Below are 22682 nucleotides of genomic sequence, written 5' to 3'. Positions count from 1 at the left end.
GCCAATACTTTCAAAACAGCTGACAGCCAAAGTGAAAAAGAGGGTGAAGGGAGGAGCTGCCAACACGGACAGCCAGGCTTAAAAACAGAACCAATGATGTCACAGATACCAAAGCAAAATCTCGTGACATGCACAGGAAAAAATTTGGAAAGATAAACAAAAATAGGAATTTATATCCATGTTTATATTTATATGATTAAAACATTATTTTAAACCCTGAGGTTGCACAGTATTTAACTGAAAAATCCAATACTGTTCAGGGAATTGTATATGTGCTAACCTGTCATCGCTGTAGTCAATAGGAATTTGTTCAATAACAAACCAAGTGAGATTGTAAAAATCATGGTGGTACTCAAGGCAATGGGCCACCGGGGGGTTGGGGGTGGAGGAATAGGCAGAATGGATTCTACTTTTGTGTTCCATCAATCTAACTTTAATAGTTCTGATAGTGCAACCCATATGCAGTAATCTGCATGGACACTTGATGATATATATAACCCATTGGGATAAAAAATTGGTCTGATGTCTAAGCGCGGAAGTATGTTGAGTTTGAGGATGACACCAAATTGACAATTGCAGAGAGTTACTGCAGACAATGCATGAAGTTTCAAGTTTCAAGTTTATTAGGATTTTATATACCGCCTATCAAGGTTATCTAAGCGGTTTTACAATCAGGTACTCGAGCATTTTCCCTATCTGTCCCGGTAGGCTCACAATCTATCTAACGTACCTGGGGCTATGGAGGACTGAGTGACTTGCCCAGGGTCACAAGGAGCAGCGTGGGGTTTGAACCCACAACCCCAGGATGCTGAGGCTGTAGATCCAACCACTGCGCCACACACTCCTCCACATGGTTTATGTTCGCCTGCTGATCTTAAATGGGCATCAAAAAATTAGCTAAGTTGTTCGGATGGCTGAATGCTATATAGGGTCCCTCTTTAAAATGCATCCTTGTTTTCAACAAAATTAATTACTTATAGCATTTTCCAGAGACCATAATGGGCCTGATTCTGTATAGGACTCCTTGTCTCAGCAGCCACCGAAGCAGCTTTTGAGAATTGCGTCTGTCTGCCTAACCACCCCGATTCTCTAACCAGCATTTATGTCACAGTTGCTGGTTGCTGCTGAGCTGATAATGGCAAGGGAATCTCCCTGCCATGATCAGCTGAGCGGCAGGGAACCCACAAACCCCCCACATTGTCCATGGCAGGAGGGATACCCACTCTCTTCTCCCGGCACTCCCCAACATCCCATAGGAGGGGCTTTAGTCACCTGGGCCAACCAGAGTCTTAGGCCTCCTTCCTAGTGCATTCTGGCAGGGTTCAGGGAGTGGAGGGTTCAGGGGACCGCCAGTGGCAGGAGGGAGAGGCCTTAAGGATCTGACCAATCAGAGTTTAGGCCACTCCCAGACCTATGCCTTGACCAATCAGGGTCTTAGGCCCCTCCCCAGTGCATCCCAGAATGCACCAGGAATGGGAAGGCCCACCATTCTGACGAGGGAGGCCTGCCGGCCAGAGGGAATAAGCATCCCTCTGGCCAGCCTTCATTTTAAATGTACAAAGGGGGAGTCCGGGGGGTTGCTGGAAGGAGGGAGTGGGCATCCCTCCTGCCTTTTTTTTTGGGGGGAAGGGGGAGGAGAGGGGATGTTTGGGGGCACCTGATGGGGGGCCTTTGGTGGCAGGTGGGAGTGGGCATTCCTTCTGCCATTTTTTTCTTGCATGGGGTGGTGGCATAGCAGGAGGGAATAAGCATCTCTCCTGCTGATTTATGCTAGCTAGCGTGGGAGGGAGGGGGAATTCCCGCTGCCGCATTCATTGGGGGTCATCAGGGAGAGCCATCATTGGCCGTATGTGTGTGTGTGGGGGGGTGTTCGTTTTTTTTATAGGACATATATTTTGCTTATGTAACGCATGCAAAATATCTGCACCATTATAAAAAAAAAACAGGCTGTTATCGACAGGTCTTTAGACCTGTCAGTTTTTTCAGATCGCTAAAACACATGCTTTTTATTTTTTGCATAGCCAAATGATGTTAGTGCATTAATCACTTGGCTAGTTTGCATGGGGTTTTAGCTAATTTGCATGGCTGGATCAGAAAATGGGCAACGAGGGGAAAAACATGCAGTAAACTGTTTTGTGCATTGGGTCGGCAAATGCGATCATCACTAAAGCAGTCAAAACAGGTTTAGTGATGATCACTGGCTTTAGTGCATCTGGGCCTCAATCGGCCAGTTGGCCAGCAGTGCTAGCCTATAAGGTGTAGGCAGGTGTGCCAGAGAAGGGGGCAGCAGGGGGAGGGAAGGAGGAGGAGAGAGACTGACTGTGGGAATTCCTCAAGAATGGCTCTCGTTCCTGTAGCACTACTGTGGAATGGTCCATGGTTCCTGCAATATTCCCAGGAGGTTTCACCACTTTTGGGGGGTCATGGCCCCTGTGGCCCCCCTTCAGATACCTGTGTCTGGTACTGTTAAGAGTATGTGTGATAATTAGCAATTGTTAGGTGTGTTTCCCTAGTTTGGAGTGGACCCTTGACCCTGAAACTGAAGCTTGAACTGCTTACCATACCTGAAGGAACGGTGATGATATTTGTGTCTTTTTGAGCCATGTAATGATTATGAGCTTTATAATAGTTCCTCTTTTTAGGATATATCAAAAGTGGGTCAAATCTATGCTCGGGGCTGCCCTAAGCTTGCCAATGATACAGATATATTGTAAATGGTATGTCCAAGCATGAATAGAAGGAGATTCAGGGCTTTTCTAAGGTCAAGCTAACATTATATGAGCTGCAATCATACACTGATGGATTCAACATTTTTTGCTGTAATGAGCTCCAGAGAAGATTCAGCAAAAAAATTCCAGGGTCCTATGAGATTTTATAGCCCAGTATACACCCCCTCCCCTCTTACTAAACCACGATAGCAGTTATTAGTGCAGGGAGCCATGCTAAATGCTCTACGCTGCTCCCGACGCTCATAGGAACTATGTGCAGAGCATTCGGTACAGCTCGCTGCACTAATAACCACTATTGCGCTTTAGTAAAAGGGGGGGGGGGGGGGAGTATAATTTGAACATGGCATTATACTGCTCACAAATAAGCTCAAGCCTTTGACAGTGCTACCGAATATGACCCATACATAAGGTGACCATACGTCCCATTTTGAACGGGACCATCCCTTTTTCAGATTCCCTGTCCCGTTGTTCCCACGCACAGCTTTGGGACACCAAAATGTCCCATTTCCAGAGACGGCGTCCCAAAGCTGTATGTGGGGACAACAGGACAGGTGATACCAGTCCAGGACCAGTGGTCTGCGCTGGAGAGCAGATGGTCGATCAGTCAACTGGAGCTGCGAACAATACGTCTGGCACTGCTGGGATTTTGAGGGTGTCTCCACCGAAAGGCCATCCGTGTGTTCTGGTATGACCCAGTTATGCTATTCTTATGTTCTTAACAAAGATGAAAATGTTATAATGCCCTTGTATTACTCTATGGTACAGCTGCACCTCGAATACAGTGTGCAGTTCTGGTCACCATATCTTGGAATTAGAAAAGGTACAGAGAAGGTCAACGAAAATGATAAAAGGGATGGAATAACTTCCCTATGAGGAAAGGCTAAAGCAGCTAGGGCTCTTCAGCTTGGAGAAGAGCTGACTCGGGGGTGATATTATAGAAGTCTATAAAATAATGAGTGCAGTGGAAAGGATAGATGTGAATTACTTGTTCACTCTTTCCAAAAATACTAGGACTAGGGGACATGCGATGAAGCTAAGTAGTAGATTTAAAACAAACTGGAGAAAATATTTATTCACACAACGTGTAATTAAACTCTGGAATTCATTGCCATAGAATATGATGAAATCAATTAGCTTAGCGGGGTTTAAAAAAAGGTTTGACTTATTTCCTAAAAGAAAAGTCCATAGGCCATTATTGAGATGGCTTGGGGAAATCCACTGCTTATTCCTAGGATAAGCAGATCTAGCTAGGTGTTTGGGACCTGGGTTGGTCATTGTTGAAAATAGGATATTGGGCTTAGTGGATCTTCGGTCTGTCCCAGTATGACAATTGTTATGTTCTTTTCAAAGCTATTCATATCACGTCCTCCTTTTCCCAGGTCCCTGGTATTTCAGTCATTTGGATATTGTTCTTCATATAGAGACCTCTTCCTCCACCTTTTTGGCCATCCCTGTCCTTCCTAAAAAGATTATATCCCAGTATGTTAGTATCCTATTCATAGGAATCACTGAATCATGTCTCTAACATCAGGGACTGCAGCAGATCATGCACATTGTTGTTTAAACTGTGAGCGTTTGTGAGACGTCATTTAGAATATTGTGTACAATTCTAGAGACCGCACCTTCAAAAACATATAAACAGGATGAAGTTGGCCCAGAGGATGGCTACTAAAATGGTCTGTGATTTTCATCATAAGGTGTATGGGTACAGACTTAAAGATCTGAATATGTATACTTTGGAAGACAGGCTGGAGAGGGGAGATATGACATTTAGGCCCTCTTTTACTAAGCCACGGTAGAGGTTTCTCCCACGGCCTGGAGCGCTAAGTGCTTCGACAGTGCTCTAACGTTAATAAGCCATGGTAGAGACCTCTACTGCAGTGTAGTAAAAGGGTAAGTTAAATACCTACGTGGTATAAATGTACATGTCTCTCTTTAAATTGAAAGGAAACTCTGGAATGCGGAGGAATAGGATGAAGGTGAAAGGGGATAGATTCAGAAGTAACCAATGGAGGTGGTGGAGGCAAAAAGTGTATCTGCATTCAAGAAAGCTTGGGATAAGTACATTGGATCTATAAGTGAGAGGAGAGAATAGCAGATGGCATGGTTAGGGAAACTAGACAGGCCATCTGGCCTTTATCGGCCTTCATTTCTCTCTGTTTCTGTCATCATAAGTCATTAAATAAAAGGTTACTAACCTATTACATATTAGGCTCATCAGTAGAGACAAGTCTAATATCTCTAAGCAAATGGACCTCAGAACCTATGAAGAAAATTGAAAAATCAGATAATTGGCTTGATTCCTAGAAGACACATTCAGCATAAGTTCCACAACATTTAGCAAAATATTTAAGGGCAAACATAGCTTCTAATTTAAGGACTTCAGCATCTGAGAATAATGAATAATGTTCTATATTTAAGCTGGGCCAAACGGATATGTCTGGACACAATCTAATTTTAGAATCCATGAAAAGACAGGACATATTCTGAAAGAGAGCATGCATCATTAAACTTTTATTAAGTTCCAGAACTAGAATAACCAGAATTGTTCCTTTTTAGTGGAAGCAGTAACAGATGAAATCTCCAACTCTTGAGTTACTCAAAGGCAGAAATGGCTTTTGAAAGATAAATTGCTTTTCCAAGATAAGACTTTAGCAAATTGGTTCAGAACTGTGATATTTCTAAAATGCATCTGTACCTGATCCTTCATTGAGGGGATAAAGGTAGCCTGGGAGATGCTATACTCAAAAAGAGAAACCTGTCACCATAAAGGGAAATTTACTAAAATATCAAACAGGGCCTAAAAACTGTCAAGGATTTGGAGGATGAGGGAGACAAAGTTCAAGGCCTTAACTGGAGTACATAAAAAAATAAAAGCAAAACAAAAGTACTATTAATGAGTAAAATGAAAGTAGTAACTAACTTGCTAGTTACACCCAAAAAGAGTGACACTTGGCTGCACATATAGCAGGACATGTTTATCTACTCATACCCTAGATGAGATAATTTTGAAGCACCAGTCTGACCTCATGTGCAACAATCTTCAAATTACCATATATACTTGAATATAAACAGAGATTTTGGGGCAAAAAAAATGGCCCAAAATTGTGGGTCTTGGTTTATTTTCGGGTCAGCGCCCACCTGCCCCTCTCCCGGGCCTGTTGCAGGCCTCCCTCGGGCCTGCCATAAGCCCTGGTGATCCTGTGGTGTGCTGGAATGAGAGGGGTCCCACCCACCTCCTATTCTGGCTGACCCTGACACATCTCACCTCCTTCCCATCTCCCAGACTTTTATAAACCCTACCTTTAAAGCCTTGGTGGTCCAGCAGTAAACTGGGGCAGGAGCAATTTTCCTACACTCCTGTCCTGTGCAGAGAAGCTATCTGAATGGCTGCCGTAAGATCTCGCAGCAACATGTGAGTTCCCGCAGTCTCGTGAGGTTGCCACAATAACTTTTCCCAGCCATTCAGATAGCAGCTCGGCATAGGGCAGGAGTGTGGGAAGATCGTTCCTGACACGGTTCTTTCATATTATTCTTCCCAATATGCATCACTTTGATTTGTCCAAATTAAATTTCATCTGCCAGTTGGATACCTGGTCTTCCTGTAATTTTTTACAGTCTGCAAGCATTTTAACAACTTTGAATAGATTAGTATCATCTAGAATTTAATTACCTCACTTGTCATTCTAGTTTCCAGATCATTTATAAATATGATAAATAGCACCGGTCCCACAACAGATCCCTGTGGCACTCTACTATTCATCCTCCTTCATTAAGAAAAAATGGAAGATTAGGTTCTTACCTTTGATAATCTTCTTTCTGGTAGTCCCTTGAGGATTCTATATGCAAGATGTCCTATCCATTCCCGCAATCTGGGACTTGCAGAAATCCACACACTTTTCTCACCATCTGCTTCTGCTACTACTGAGAGAGAGACAGAGACTCTGCAGTTACGTCAAAAAGCCAAGCCACTACATTGGAACAAGGAAACAACAAATTAGGGAACATGGAGGAACCTCCCCAGAAACATAAATAAAGTCTGGTCTGGTCTACTCAGCAAGAAATAAGAATATAATAAACAGGCAACAGGCAGCATAGAGAAAAATTAGGAACAATGTAGAACTAACCTGCTGTGTGCAACGAGCACCCACTGGAAACCTGCCATCGATAACAATTGTACTCACATGAGGGTGAAGTCCCCCACAGTGCACATCTACTGGCTGATAGATACTTTGGCCTGTAAGGAGAAAAGACCAAGGCAGAAAAAAGGCTGGTGATTCAGAAAAAAAAGAAAACTGAGTCTATACTGAAAGGGCAGATCATATAGAATCTTCCAGGGACTACCAGAAAAAAGATTATCAAAGGTAAGAACCCAATCTTCCATTCTGCTATGTCCATTCTGGATTCTATATGCAAGGTGATGTACTAAAGCAATGGCATCATCTAGGGAGGGACAGAAGAGCCTGCTCTCAACACCGAGGTCCCAAAAACAGCATCAGAATGAGCTGCCACAGCTAAGAAAAAAAAATAAAAAAATAAAAAAATTAAATTGAATCAGGTTGGGCAGACTGGATGGACCATTCGGGTCTTTATCTGCCGTCATCTACTATGTTACCCACCCTGCAAATGTCACCTGGAGGAATTGCTCAAGCTAGCACTCATGAGGCAGCAACTCTTCTTATTGAGAGGACCTTGAGAGAAACTGGCAGCTGCTTGCCACAGGTAATGTAAGTCGACAAAAAGGCCATATGGATCCAATGGTGATAGAAGCCTTAGCCTATCTTAGCGAGACTGGGCTGTAAGGACAAAGAGATAATCAGAAAGATGAAAATCATTAGTTTTCTCCAAATGTGGAAGAGGACTCTCTCTGCATGTACAATCTGCGCAAGATCTTATCCTTTTGTGCCAACCTCATAGAGTGAAAAGCAGGTAAATAAACCTCCTGGTTGATATAAAAATCTGAAACTACTTTGGGCAGAAAGGAAAGAACAATACGGAGAACAACTCCTGAAACTGTTATCTGCAGAAACGGCTCTCTTTACGAGCCTGAAGCTCCGAAATACACCATGCAGACAATGGCCACTACTAGACAGTCTTGATTGTCAGATCACAAAAGAGCTTCCACAAGACCCTGCAGAACAATATTAAAATTCCACATAGGAAAAAGTCTGATGTAAATGAAGCAGCTCTCTGAGAAATCTGGTTCCATATGGATGAGCCATCAGTGAACTAGAATCATTGTGTGCTAGAAAACAAGAAATACCTGCCACCTGAATCCTAAGGGAGGCCACCACCAAACCCTTATCTAAACCTGCCTGAAGGAAAGCCAGAATCACTAGAATAGGAGCCTTCACTGGCTCAACCTAGTCTTTGACACACCACTGCTGGAAAGCTTTCCATGCTGTGGCATAAGAAGCCATAGTAGAGGGTTCCTTGGACTTCAAAAATGTGAGACGATCACATGAGAATATTCACGCTTCATCAAGACTGAGTGCTCAAGAGCCATGCCAAAAAAACAAAGCACTGTGGGTGCTCCATGAGTGCCAGACCCTGACTGAGTAGGTCACAATGAATAATAATAATAATAAACTTTATTTTTGTAAACCGCCACACCAATAAGTTCTAGGTGGTTCATATCAAGAAGAACTGAACAATCAGCAAATCATATAGATACATATAAATCATATAAATATCATATACATATCAAATACGTGTCATAAAAGCAAGGAAGAAAAATCCTCTTGGTGCCTGACCTGACGAAGACGACGGCGAACCGCAGGAAAACTTTTTTACAGCAAAGGCAAGATCTGAAAGATATTGGTGCCCGGTTCGGCCTCTTATATCCAGCCAAAATGCTGGTCACCCATCAAAATAAAACCATCACCTACTTAGATCCGGCTGAGCTGCAGCGCTATATTGACTCTATCAAGATGCAATGAATTGAATATGTTGAATCACTTTTTCCTGATACAGTTTATAATGTATGGAGACAGTTTTCACATATTTCGACATTCCTTAGCATGGATCCTGCTGTTATTGGAGGGCTTCGTGAGGTGCACTGATCGACCTCCTGAAGCCACAAATCCACCCTGATTCACAGTTGTTGTTTGAATGCCTTCTCTCTGGCACTGTTTGCCTTTTTTGAGATGGCATTTTCATTTGTTCATCAGTTCCAAAAGCTACTTGTACTTCTCATGTTTCTTGGTTATATTATACTTCATCACTGCTCATTTGTATATTATTTATGTTTCAAAAAGTGTAATGTATGATAATATACGACTACTTTGCATATTCTTTCATTTAATGTCAATGGTTTGAATCACTTCATTAAAAGAAAAAAGGTGACAAAATATTTGCGTTCCCTTAAACCGGATATTATCATGTTTCAGGAAACGCACCTTAATCATACTGATAGTGCTAAAACGTTAATTCCTGGATATACTTCCCCTCACTTCTCTCCTGCTCAAAAAAAAAAAAGAACAGTGTCTCCACTTACTTTAAGTCTTCCCTTAACTGTTCAGTTATTACTACAGAATTTGATTTAGAAGGAAGATGGTGTCTGGTATATGTTACTCTTGATAAAAAGCCTATGATATTTCTCAATATATATGCTCCTGTTTCAGATAAACCTGAATTTTACCGATCCATTCAAAATGTTTTACTAAAATTTCCGAATGTTCCACTTATCATAGGGGGAGATCATAACCAACCTTTAGATCTTGTATTAGATAGGATGTCCAAATGCAGATTGACTAAATCTAAGACCCTAGAAGAACTTAAAGGTCTTATGAAAAATTTTGCCCTTATTGACCCTTGAAGAACTTTGAACCCTACTGAACGTGAATATACGCATTTTTCAGCTCCTCACAATACTTATGCCAGATTAGATTATTTTTTGGTTTCCTCCTCTTTATCATCATACATTTCAAATGCTATTAATCACTCTATTATAATTTCTGATCATGCACCTATTTCACTTTTTCTTGAAATTTCCTTCTCTCCCACTAATAAACAAACTTGGAGATTGAATAATAGTATTCTTTTAGATGACACCATTATTTCTCAATTGAGTTCTTTTACTACTAATTTTTTTGTCACTAATTCAGACCCTTCTCTAACATTGGCCACGATTTGGGAATCTTATAAAGCCACATTACGAGGAGAAATTATCAGTCTGATGGCATGGAAGCGTAAACAATCCAATACAAAATTAAATAACTTAGAATCAGAAATAGCAACACTTGAAGCACAATTATTTTTTAATTCCGCAGATATGATCACACATACACAACTGCTTAAGAAAAAATATGAGTATAATGTTACTGCATCTGCACTTGCTAATAATGGATATTTTTATTCTGAAATCTGGACATTATATTGGAGGAAATAAGATGGGTAAAAACTTAGCTCGTTATTTGAAAAAGAAAAATGAAGCACATCATATATCCTCTATTATAAATTCCAAAAATCAAATTATCACTGATCAGGCTGGTATTAGTTCTGAATTTGAACAATTCTATACTGAACTATTTCAGTCAGAATCAGACTCATCGCAAGATGAAATAAATAATTATTTAGAGACTATTTCCCGCCCAACCCTACCTTCCAATCTTAAAACAGATTTAGAGACTCCAATAACTACTCAAGAAATTCAAAATGCGATTCAGTCACTAGCTTCAAATAAATCTCCTGGCCCGGATGGCATTACCAGTGAATTTTATAAAACTTTGTCTCTTCAATTAAGCCCCCATTTACTACAATATTATAATTTTGTTCATTCCCATCCAGACTTGCAGCGTAATTTCACAGAAGCTAATATAGTTATATTCCCCAAACCAGATAAAGATTCGACAAGGGTTGGTAATTACCGGCCAATCTCGTTGCTAAATACAGATTATAAGATACTTGCAAAAATTCTTGCGAATAGAATTAATAAGGTAATCCAACTGCTGATATCTTCTGATCAAGTAGAATTTGTCAAACAACGTTATATTGGAGATAATCTTCAAATTTTTCATAATATCTCTAGCTTAGCCAAAACAGTTGATGAATCTGTAGTGGGATTAGCAATTGATGCCGAAAAGGCTTTTGATCGTGTAGAATGGAGATTCCTGCTACAGGTTCTGAAATGGTATCATTTTGGAGATAATTTTGTGGCTTGGATTCGTGCATTATATTGGAAACCATGTTCAAGAATTTTAATAAATAATTCTCTTTCAAATCCAATTTACTTATGTAGGGGAACAAGACAGGGATGTCCCCTTTCACCTCTTCTCTTTAATCTTTCTTTAGAACCTTTTTTATCTGCCATTAGACAATCCCCCAATATACAAGGAATCCCCACTACCTCTCGAGAATTTAAGATTGCAGCATATGCCGATGATATTATGCTCTATCTTAAAAATCCTAAACAATCGCTTTCGGCCCTTATCTCATTGACAAAATTATATTCAACATTTTCAGGGTATAAAGTTAATTGGACTAAATCTGTTATTTTCCCACTAAATGAATACGCTTCACACTCAGACATTCATGACTTTCCATTTTCATGGACTACTTCACCTGTAAAATATTTGGGTATATTTGTACATAAAGATCCTGAAATTATTATGAATTTCAATGTCACCAAATTAAAAGATTTAATTACTCATACAATCTCGAATTGGTCCCCACTCTGTATTACATGGTGGGGTCGCATTTCAGCACTTAAAATGACTGGCACCTCAAATTTTATTTAAACTTATTATGCTGCCTAGCTTATGTAAATCACAAGTGTATAAATGGATTGACCGACAATTATCTTCCTTTATTTGGCACAATAAACGTCCTAAAATAGCTCTAGATAAATTAAAAGCTACTAAAAATCATGGAGGAGTTAATCTTCCTGATTTTTATAAATATCACCTAGCTTCGTTAGCTAAATATGGGTTATATTGGATTACTTATAGTGAATCTGATGATATTTCTACCATGCCTTCCTGGCTAAATCTAGAAATCTCCATTAGTAACCAAATACTTATTTATGCTCTCCCTACTATGCATATCCCTAAAAATCTGAAACAATTTTCTCTTTTTCCGGCAACTCTTACTGCACTGCATACTTTGGATAAAGTTGCTCTTAAATCCATCTTTGCCCACAATAATATGTCTCTTTGGAATAATAATTCTCTGAAAATTAATAAAAGATGCTTAAATTGGAAAAGATGGAAAGATGCTGGCATATGGACTGCTAGATCCTTATTTAATGGATCGGTATTGTTACTCTTTTCTGTTTTTTGTGCAAAATACCCGACATTGTCGTCTAAACAACACCAATGGTTAATTCTTTCTTCTATCCTATCTACTCTCCATCTCAATGACACTTCAAATATCTTAGAATGGAGTGTCTTGTCTAAAGAAATGGGGAAAGAAATGTCATTTTACTACAAGATATTAAGGGATTCTTGTTATGTTCCTTCTTTAACTGTTATGGATAAATGGTCTATGGATTTAGAAACCTCTTTAACAGAAAAAGAATGGTGTCATCTATGGTCTAAAATCAATAGACCACTGTTATCTGCTAGTATGTCTCAGTCATTACTATTTGTCATGTGGAGAGTAATATGGACTCCCTATAAGAAGAAAGCGAATCTCACATCTGATGATGCATGCTGGCATTGTCTAAAATCACAAGGAACGCTTAAACACATACTATTTTCATGTCCTCAAATCCAGCCTTTTTGGACTCAAGTTTGGTCCCTTATTAGTCACATTACTAACTGTACTGCAGATCTCTCTTTTGATATTATTATCAAACGCTCTTTACATCCCTGTTTTGAATTTAGTAAGTGTGAAGATAAATTGATAGATATTATGATATCAGTTGGTATTCAACATGTTTTGCAAAATTGGAAATCTGCTTCAAGACTGAATTTTACCTTCTGGTGGCACTCTTTATGCTTGTATAAGCGTTTTGAACAATATGCAGCTGAAAAATTACCATATAGACAGGGACAATTGACTAAAACCCTTTGGTCCCCCATTGACAAATACTTGCAATCTATGTAATCATTTTGGTATATATGACAATTATTTATTTAAGTATGTTATACTTTGCAGAGTTATGTTCTGGGGCTTTTGTGAACGCTGATGATTCTTGAATGTAATTTTGTTTATGTTCTCATTCAATAGAAAGATTGGAATTTAAAAAAAAAGAATCATGTGGAATGAGAAGTTTATCAATAAAGGCTGTTTCCTTAGTTTTAAGGGTTTTGAATATTAACATGGCAATTTTATAGGTTATTCTGTGCTGAATCGGTAGCCAATGGGCTTTCTTTAAAAGGGGAGTGGCGTGATCGTATTTCTTTGAATTAGTAATTACTTTAATAGCTGTATTTTGTATTCACTGAAGACGCCTAATTTCTTTCCGACATATTCCTTTGTATAGTGAGTTACAATAATCCCAGGTACATTAGCTAGATTGTGAGCCCACCAGGACAGACAGGGAAAAATGCTTGAGTACCTTAATAAATTAATATAAACCGTTTTGAGCTCCCTTGAGAGAACGGTATAGAAAATGGAAAAAATAAATACCGTATTTGCCGGCGTATAAGACGACTTTTCAGTACCTTAAAATCCTCCGCAAAGTCGGGGGTCGTCTTATATGCCGGGTACTGTTTACATGCCCTTACTTTACATGCCCTAACATCTTCTTCCTTACCTCCTTATGGTGCTTACGGTACTAGTAAACCTGCCGGGACATCAGCGGGGCCATGGCGGGACATCAGTGTGACAAGGGTGCCAGCTCCTTCATCCTGCGCAGCGGGAAGCAGCGGCGCTCTGGCCCCACCCCTTTTCTCTTTACTACGTCTCTCGCACATGCGGCCGTGTGTGGAGTCTAGCCCTTAACCCTTTCAGGACCATAAGGATCGTAGGCCAATTTTTGTGGTTTTGACGACATTTTTATGGTAAAAAGGGCTTGCAGATGCCAAACAATTGATTTTTTTTGTGAAATATCATTATTTTTTTTTTTAAAAAAAAATCAAACTTCTGGCTTATGGACAGTGTGGCAAGTGAATCTTCTCGTCAATCTGGCAACGACGCTAATGAATGAATGTCGGAACCAGTTTGTTTACATAAAGGCAGTATCATATGGAATCCGTACATATCAAATTTAGAACTGTAGACTATCCCAATCAAAATTTATAGGATTTTAAAGTTATGGGACAAATATGTCCCTTGGTCCTGAAAGGGTTAAGGAAGTTGCGGGGGCGAACAGGAGGCTTTTGAAGGCTTTTAAAGGGAAACTGTCATGCCAGCAAACTTGCTAGGGACTTGCCCGGCACTTGCTCTCTCCCTCTATGTGTTATCTTCCTTCTATCATTGACCGTTTCAGTTTGGTTAACAGTTTAGAAAACAAATAGCATGGCAGCTCCCATGGGTTTATTGTTCTATTCAGCTTTAGTGAATTCATTAAAATTGTTGAAATAAATTCTGATGTTCTTTTAAGTTTTATTTGTTGTGCAGAAGGTGTGCGGAAGAAGGGGTAGTCTTATATGGCGAGTATATAACAAACTCTATATTTTAACTGTAAAAGTTGGGGGGTCGTCTTATACGCCCAGTCGTCTTATACGCCGGTAAATAAATTATAAGAGAATGGATCAATATGTTTAAAGATGATGGTTCCAAGATCTTTGCTAACTATCTAATCATTCTGAGTTTGTAAAAACAGCTCCTATTTGAACAAACAAAAAATAATTTTCTTCTCTCTATTAGGTCCTGGCTTACACTCGCTGCCTAGCACCAACTCTGGCAGGATACACATTTCAAATCTGACATATTGTAATCGCAGAGGCAGGGTGGTGAACGGGCTTCTCATGGCGTGCCCACCAGGTTTTCCCTCTGCAGCATCATCAGTGATACGTTTTAGTCATCAGTGACATGGCAGAGGGAAGGCCCCAGAGGGGCAGGCCAGGAGAAGCCTGTTCACCGCACTGCCTCTGCCAAGCCAGTCCCTGCCACTGCTGCTGCTAATTTAGGAGGCCCGGAGGTATGTCAGGACACATTGAATTGGCGAGTCTGAACTTTTTAGAAAGTGAATCGACTCAAAATTGTGAATCGGGCAGCACTAATCCAGACTAACTAATATGCCAGAGATGGTTTCTTTCATTAAGTGGGTAGGTGTGTTGGTCATAGGCACATAAAAGGTAAAAAAAGAATATTTGCCAAAAGTTAAAAAACCTGGAGGACATATCTGAAGAAGCCCAAAATAAGGACATATCCTCTTAAAAGGGGATGTATAGCAACACTACATATGATTTTCTAGTACCGAGACCGCTCTCTCCCCCCCCCCCCCACCCAACACACAGCTTTAATATTACATATCAAAATCTTGCCCTGCAGGTTTTACAGGATTCATAGTTGTAACCAGCATGTGGTTCTAATGTATATCATTTAGAAGCTCCTCTATCAATATAAGTCTCATTTCATTACATTAAGGAATAGATTAAATTTTAGGAAATACAGATTTTTTTTTTCCTCCTCTAAAATTTGACTTTCTTTGCAGGGCCCAACAAGAAGTCACATCATGCAGACAGTTGCAGTAAGCTTTTTTCTAGCTCTAACAGGTAAGAGGAAAAACAGCTGTTTCTCTTCCACAAATAAGAATGTCAGAATAACCATACTGGGGAAGACTGATGATCCTTCTTCCAGCCATGGCCAGTCCAGGTCACAAATACTTGGCAGAATCCCAAACAATAGCATGATTCTATACTACCAATCCCGGGGACAGCAGTAGTTTTCCCTATTTCTATCAAAATTAAAATAGGGAAATCCTCTCCCCACCCCACCTCATGGCCTCTGCTCCTAGAGTTCTTCCTGCTGGGAGAGGCTGCAACTCAGGGCCGCCATCAGAAATTTCTGGGCGCCCCTTACTGAGCAATCCTATTGGGCCCCCCACGCACCCCTTCCCCCTCCCCGACACCCCCCCTTCTTCCATGGGCCGAATACACACATACTTTTCTGCTAATGCTCCACCTAAGCCAGTCCCGTAAAATCTTCTCACGTCCATTGGGTGATTTGGCATAGAGGAGATATTCATAAAAAGAACGTCCGTCAAGATCTTTACTCATAGACTGTGCCATTTGCTTTAAATCATCTTCCATCATTAATCCAAATTGCACAATTCTTTCTCTGTCTTTGTCCTGAATGGCATCTGGCCACATTGCTGGATCCTTCCAGTCAACAAATTTATGAGCAGGCGCGGAGAACGCATTTTTAAACAAATGTAGTTTATCCTTGTACTCCTTATGTAATTTTAATCATCTATGGATATGTTTGTATGTTTATTGTTCAAATGGTTTTATTTATTTCCCAAAATTAATTTTTGTTATACGCATTGAAAATATTTGATATTGCGTTTAAATCAAAATCTCAATAAACTTGAAACGAGTGCCCGTGAGATTGTGGGAGGGTTCAATACTCAAAACTTAGAAGAATAACAATTTACTTAAAGTTTTTGCTACACCAGCTTTCTGGTATCTTTACATACAGTGGCGTACGTAGCATATGTAACACCCGGGGCCCATCATTTTTTTGGCACCCCCCCCCCATCTGTAAGAAAAACATGATTTTTAGTAACAAACCACACGCCACACATGAGTACCTAGGAAAAGGCAGCATCTTACATATTGCAGTGAGCAGTACATCAATACACCCATTGTAAAACTAAACAAGCCAGACCAGCACAGATCAATCCTACACCGTCAATCCTAACAGAAAACCATGTCTTTCGAACACACAGAACACCTTTGCCTAGTATGGAATATGTCATCACAAACTAACCCCTCACTCTTTTACAAAACTGTAGTGTGGATTTTAGCCACAGTGGTAACAGCCCTGACACTCATAGAATTCTGAGCATCAGAGCTGCTATCACCACGGCTGGTGCTAAAAAACGCTCCACAGTTTTGTAAAAGGGGGGATAAAATAGAAATACACAGTTTCAACGCTCTAGCTCAGAGGTGCCCAAACTTTTTGAGCTTGTGAGCTACTTTAAAATGACCAAGTCAAAATGATCTACCAACAATAAAATTAAAAAACACAAAGCACACTATACGCTGAGAAAATGTTAATTATCATTCCTATTGTGGGTTTTTTTCAAAGAGGTCAAGGCAGATGACTCTATGCATTGTCACCTCAGTAACAACCATACAAAAATAGACAAATATACCCTCCATCCTTTTTATTAAACCACAATAGCAGTTTTTAGCGCAGGGAGCTGCGCTGAATGCCCAGCGCTGCTCTTGACGCTCATAGGCTCCCTGCGCTAAAAAACACTATTGCGGTTTAGTAAAAGGGGACCATATTGTAAAATATAGACAGCAGATATAAATTCAGAACTGTGCATAGTAAGTGAAGGGAAGTTTTCATCTCTGGGAATTTACCCAGTTAACTATTAAGTTATTTGGGCAAATTCCTTTGAAAACTGTGGTAATACTGCCTCCACTTTGCTAAATTTAAAATAAAATCATTTTTCCTACCTTGTCTGGTGATTTCTGGTTGCACTTTCTTCTTCTGACTGTGCATCCAATCTTTCTTCCCTTCTATCAGCCTGTATGCTTTCTCTCCTCCACACCTCATTCCCTCCTCCAACTTTTTCTTCCTCTCTCCCTGACCTTTCTTTCTTTTTTTCTGTTTCTCTTCTTTCCTTCTGTTTCCCTGCCTGCCCCCTTTCTTTCTTTCTCTCTGCCGTTCCCCAAGCCACTGCCACTGCCATCGGGGAACAGGACCCACCAATGGATAACAGGCCCCAAAGCCGACGCCGACGCATGCTCTCCCTGCTTCGGGCCGATCAGTCTTCCTCTCCCCGACGTCAATTCTGCCGTTGGAGAGGAAGTTCCGCCCAGCCAGGCAGCGATTGGCTGGCCCGAACTTCCTCTCCGACTGAAGAATTGACGTCGGGGAGAGGAAGACTGATCGGCCCGATAGATTAGATCGCCAAGACAAAGTGAGTCCTGGGTGATTGACTCACTTTGCCTTGGCGAGCTACTGGCACCCCTGCCTTAGAACACTGCCTAGGACCCTGGAGGAGCCCGGGCCCCCTGTCAGCTCCAGGCCCCTGAATGCAGGACTGGTAGTACTGCCCTGATGGCGGCCCTGCTGCAACTGCAGGTGAGTTTTTCCACAGTAAGAGCCACCTAATCACCTGCACCCCCTGGCTGGGTAAGGCTGATAACACAGGTCAACACATCATTTTCATCAGTTAGTGTTGGGTGGGTTCTGTAGTATTTTTCATGCTGATTTCAAATCTGTATTTAGTTTTTCACTAGCACGTCATATTTTTGTAATGAAGCTCATTATAAATGTTAATTGGGCAATATATCATGTGTTTATAGGATAAACGTATAAGGAGGGTTAACGACAGTTGTCTTTGTTTTTTTATGCCACAGACGGTGATTAATATCAGTCTTTATCATGCCAGGACATTATACTAATTATCCAGATAGTTTCTGTTACATCTGTGGTTCATTCAAGAGGAAAGCACAACGTTGCCCAATCACCGTAGATCTGAAGAAGGTATACAAATTGTACTTTGGCTGTCCATTGGGTGACCAGAATAAGTCTTGGGCTCCACATATCATCTGTATCAGTTGTTCCAATGGACTTCATGACTGGCTCAATCGACGAAAGGCAGCAATGTCATTTGCAATCCCAATAATATGGAGGTAACCGCGAGACCATATTAAAGATTGCTACTTTTGCCTTGTGAACACAAGTAGATTCTCAGCTAAAATTAAGCACAAAAATATATATCCTACTCAGGATTCTGCTATTAGGCCTGTTCTTCAAGATGACTCATTGCCTATCCCTTTACCTCCACAAGATGGACTTGCTTCTGTAGAACATGATGAGGAATGTGAAGATGATGCAGCAGCTGGTCACAATCCAGAATTATCTGATCCTGATGATGTGAAGATGAAGATTCAGAACCAGAGACCTTTACACAAGCTGAGCTCAATGATCTTATTTGTGATCTAAATCTTTCAAAAGAAAAAGCAGAACTTTTTGCTTCAAGGCTTAAGCAAAAGCACTTGCTTGCAAAAGATGTTAATATAACTCATTACAGAAAAAGGAATCGTAACTTAACAACATTCTTCATTGCAAATGGCTCATTGTGCTTTTGTCATGACATCAACGGGCTCTTCAACAGTTTGTCACAAGTGCATTGTCCAGATGAATGGTGTCTCTTCATTGATTCTTCACAGAGAAGCTTGAAGGCAGTGTTACTGCACGTGTTACTGCACAACAGAAATTCTAAACCAAGTATACCAATTGCCCATTCTGCTCATCTAAAGGAGTCTTATGAGAATATGAAGAATTTACTAGAAGCAATCAGTTATAAAACATACCAGTGGAACATCTGTGGTGATCTGAAGGTCATTGGCATACTAATGGGAATGCAAGGAGGATTCACTAAATACTGCTGTTTCTTGTGCTTGTGGGATAGCAGAACTACAGCTGAACATTATGTTAAGCGTGTCTGGTAGCGGAGGGATACATATAACCCAGGGACAAGCAGTGTGAAATTTATGCCATTGTTGGATCCTCATTAAATATTTCTTCTACCTCTTCATATCAAACTGGGGTTGATAAAGAACCTGGTAAAGGCCATGGGTAAAGCATATTCGCCAGATTTTCAATATTTTGTTAAGAAATTTCTAAAAATCAGCACTGCAAAATTGAAGGAAGGGATATTTATAGGCCCACAGATCAAGTCCATTATGCAGGATGAAGATTTTAAGCAATTACTCACAGCAGCTGAGCTTGAAGCTTGGGAGGCATTCAAGTGGTTAGTGGAAAACTTTCTGGGCAACCATAAGTCTCCTTCATACAAGGAAGGAATTCAGAATCTCCTTGATTCATATCATAAACTTAGCTGTCACATGTCATTAAAAATACTCTTTTTGGACTCACATCTTGACTTTTTTCTGGAAACTCTTGGTATGGTGAGTAACGAGCAAGGAGAATGTTTCACCAGGACATTCAGTTAATGGAGCGTCGCTACCAAGGTTTCTGGAATGAGTGTACGATAGCCGACTACTGCTGGATGTAGTGCCGTGACAATCCAGACACAACTCACAAAAAGAAATCATACTCTAAGCATTTTTGAAGAAATATTGGTTGCTAAGTGACACAGTCCAGTAATTATGCTATGCTGTGTGCTTATTTGATTTTGGACCAAAGATACTGCAACATTTCTTTAAGTTGATGCTGTAATTCTTAAAACCCTATATGCTAAAACGCTATAAAATAACATTAGTCATAACTTTAAAAGTTTACATGACTGAAAAAAAAAACTAATAACAGATCTGCAATCAGCGTGAAAAACTGATTTAGAAAACTATGCTGTGTTGTCAGATGATTAAGGAAAATTTTTTTTTTTTGTTGCCTTCTGTTGGGGGCAGGAGGTTACACTGAGTAAGAACAACCTTCCAACAACAAATATACTACTGAGACAGTAAAGGACATATTCTATAAATGGCGCTTTAAGTTAGGTGCCGGTAGGCACCATACCAGCCCTAACTTAATTGGCAAAGCTGTTAAAAAATGATTTAAAAAAATCATTAAAAAAAATGTAGACACCTACAAAAACGGCACCTTTATCATGTCTATGGAGACACCTTAGAACACCTATGGTCTAAGTAGGCATGGTTAACATCGGAAACGACCTTAGGCATTCTTATGTGCCTCTGTAGATGCAATTCAAATTAAACATATACACCAAAAATATAGGTCTTCAAAACCTTGGCTTTTATTTCTGGCACATGTGTTTGAGGTAGCTGCGATTCTACAAACAGCATTGTTGCATGATTGACATGCGATCAGTGGCTGTTTTTTTAGGCATACACTACTATTGGTGCCGTTTGTAAAATCCGGCCCTAAATGTTACGTCCAGAACATGAACAGGAAGCTATTATATTTGTTAGATCTTTGTGCACATACAGTACAATACATAAGTAGGGCAGTGATTCCCAAACCTGACCTGTGAGAACCCCAGCCAGAAAGGTTTCTGGATATCCAAAATAAATGTTATTCTTATCAAGCTGAGGTGCTGCTTCTCCTCTCTGTCCTCAGGTTACTGGGCACTCTGAGGCAGGAGTCTAGCAGGGCATTGAGAAGTAAGTGTCAGGACACTTGGACTATCTGATATAGATAAATGTGGAACATTGGTCCTTATTATATTAGTTCAATCCCATAATTTAACTTTAATTTGAATTTTCTTTCTCAGTTCTTCCAGTCCTGAATGCTAATGACCCTGAAGGTAAGTAGCTCTAACCCCCTTTCTTTTATACTACTGTATATGTATATGATCATTTCATAAAAGGTAAGATTCATAGATTAATACAGGATTTTCATACCCACAGCCAGTTGAGTTTTCAGGATGTCCATGACAAATAAACATGAGATCATACTGCAAAGCCAGCTTTAGGAAGCACAAGTGTAATGTTTTGTGTAGGGTTTATGTTTATAGGCATTTGATATACTGCCCTATCTTAATCAGATACTCAATAAGTATTTTCCCTTTCTGTTCCAGTGGGCAAGGCTGAATGTCTACCCTTGTTTGAATTACCAGGAGCTCTGAACATTACCCTAACATCACCTGAGCATGGATGCTGCCAAGCATTTTTCCCTTTCATATTATCAAATTTATCTGTACTTGCGTGCTGTGAGACACATCACAAGTATCTCCAGTGCTCTGATGTATAAGAGAGCACAGGCTAAGGATACCTGCTTATTTTTTTGATAGTTCTTATGTTGGCTCAGTGGAATCTTTTTAGGTTGAGGAAAATATTTTTAAAGGATCAGTGTTACAAGATATTAAAATATATGAGCTTTGGAGATCCTGGAGGTAAAGTCCATAGTCTGTTATTGAGAAAGACATGGGGGAAGCCACTGCTTGCCCTGGATTGGTAGCATGGAATATTGCTACTCTTTGGGTTTGGGCCAGTTTTTGACCTAGATTGGCCACCGTGAGAACGCGCTACTGGGCTTGATGGACCATTGGTCTGACCCAGTAAGGCTATTCTTATATTCTTATGTTCATAGGTCCCTCTTCTGATGATTGCACCTAGTTTTATGATTGTGTAACCCATCTGTCACTAAGGAGGTGAGGGTGGACTCAAAAAGTGTTCATAAAAGAAACAGGATTGGAAACCCTCCCACAAAGGATCAAATGTCAGTAGTTAAAATCAAATGCAAAGAAGTGCAGTGTGATGCATTTGGGGTATAGAAATGCAAATGATGTTCAAAGATAGGGGTGAAAGACTGATAAGTACAGTTCATTAGAGAGAATTTGGGGGTCACAGTATCTGAGAATCTTAAGGCAGTAAAACAATATGACAAGGCAGTGGAGGTAGAATCAGCAGAAGAAAAGATGTGTTAATGCCCCTCACCCTATACAAGTTGTTGGTGAGGCCCCATTTGAAGTATTGTGCTCAGTTTTGGAGGTCATATCTAGCTAAGGACATCAAAAGACTTGAAGTGGTCCAGAGAAAAGCAACAAAAATGGTCTGGGGTTTACACTAAAAGAAATATGAGAATAGATTTGAGGGCCTAAATTTGTATACTATAGACTAGAGGAAAGGGGGGATAGGAAAGATTTTACACTGTTGTTTAAATATTTAATAATTACTAATATACATACAAATAGAATGCTAGGAATAATCAAGAGGGGTATTACAAGCAGAACGAAAGAAGTTATCCTACCATTGTATCGGGCGATGGTGCGCCCGCATCTGGAGTACTGCGTCCAATATTGATCGCTGTACCTAAAGAAGGATATGACGATACTCGAGAGGGTTCAGAAGAGAGCGACGTGTTTGATATAAGGTATGGAAAACCTTTCATATGCTGAAAGATTAGAGAGACTGGGGCTTTTTTCGCTGGAGAAGCGGAGACTTAGAGGGGATATTA

At 40.2% G+C, this 22682-nt stretch overlaps 1 protein-coding gene across 1 annotated transcript in view; it reads left to right on the top strand.

The window, feature by feature from the left end:
- The window catches only part of FXYD3 (FXYD domain containing ion transport regulator 3), a 72270-nt gene that overhangs the window by 17209 nt on the left and 32379 nt on the right, over positions 1–22682 (top strand). The window contains exons 2-3 of the mRNA XM_033963405.1: positions 15274–15334; positions 20998–21030. Coding sequence (XP_033819296.1) covers positions 15295–15334; positions 20998–21030 — 73 coding nt within the window. The 5' untranslated portion in view covers positions 15274–15294. The remainder of the gene's footprint in view (positions 1–15273; positions 15335–20997; positions 21031–22682) is intronic.

The sequence above is a fragment of the Geotrypetes seraphini genome, chromosome 11 (genome assembly GCF_902459505.1).
Source record: "Geotrypetes seraphini chromosome 11, aGeoSer1.1, whole genome shotgun sequence".
Lineage (NCBI taxonomy): Eukaryota > Metazoa > Chordata > Amphibia > Gymnophiona > Dermophiidae > Geotrypetes > Geotrypetes seraphini.
Note: the sequence above shows the minus strand (reverse complement) of the source record. Positions and strands in the feature narration are given on the sequence as shown.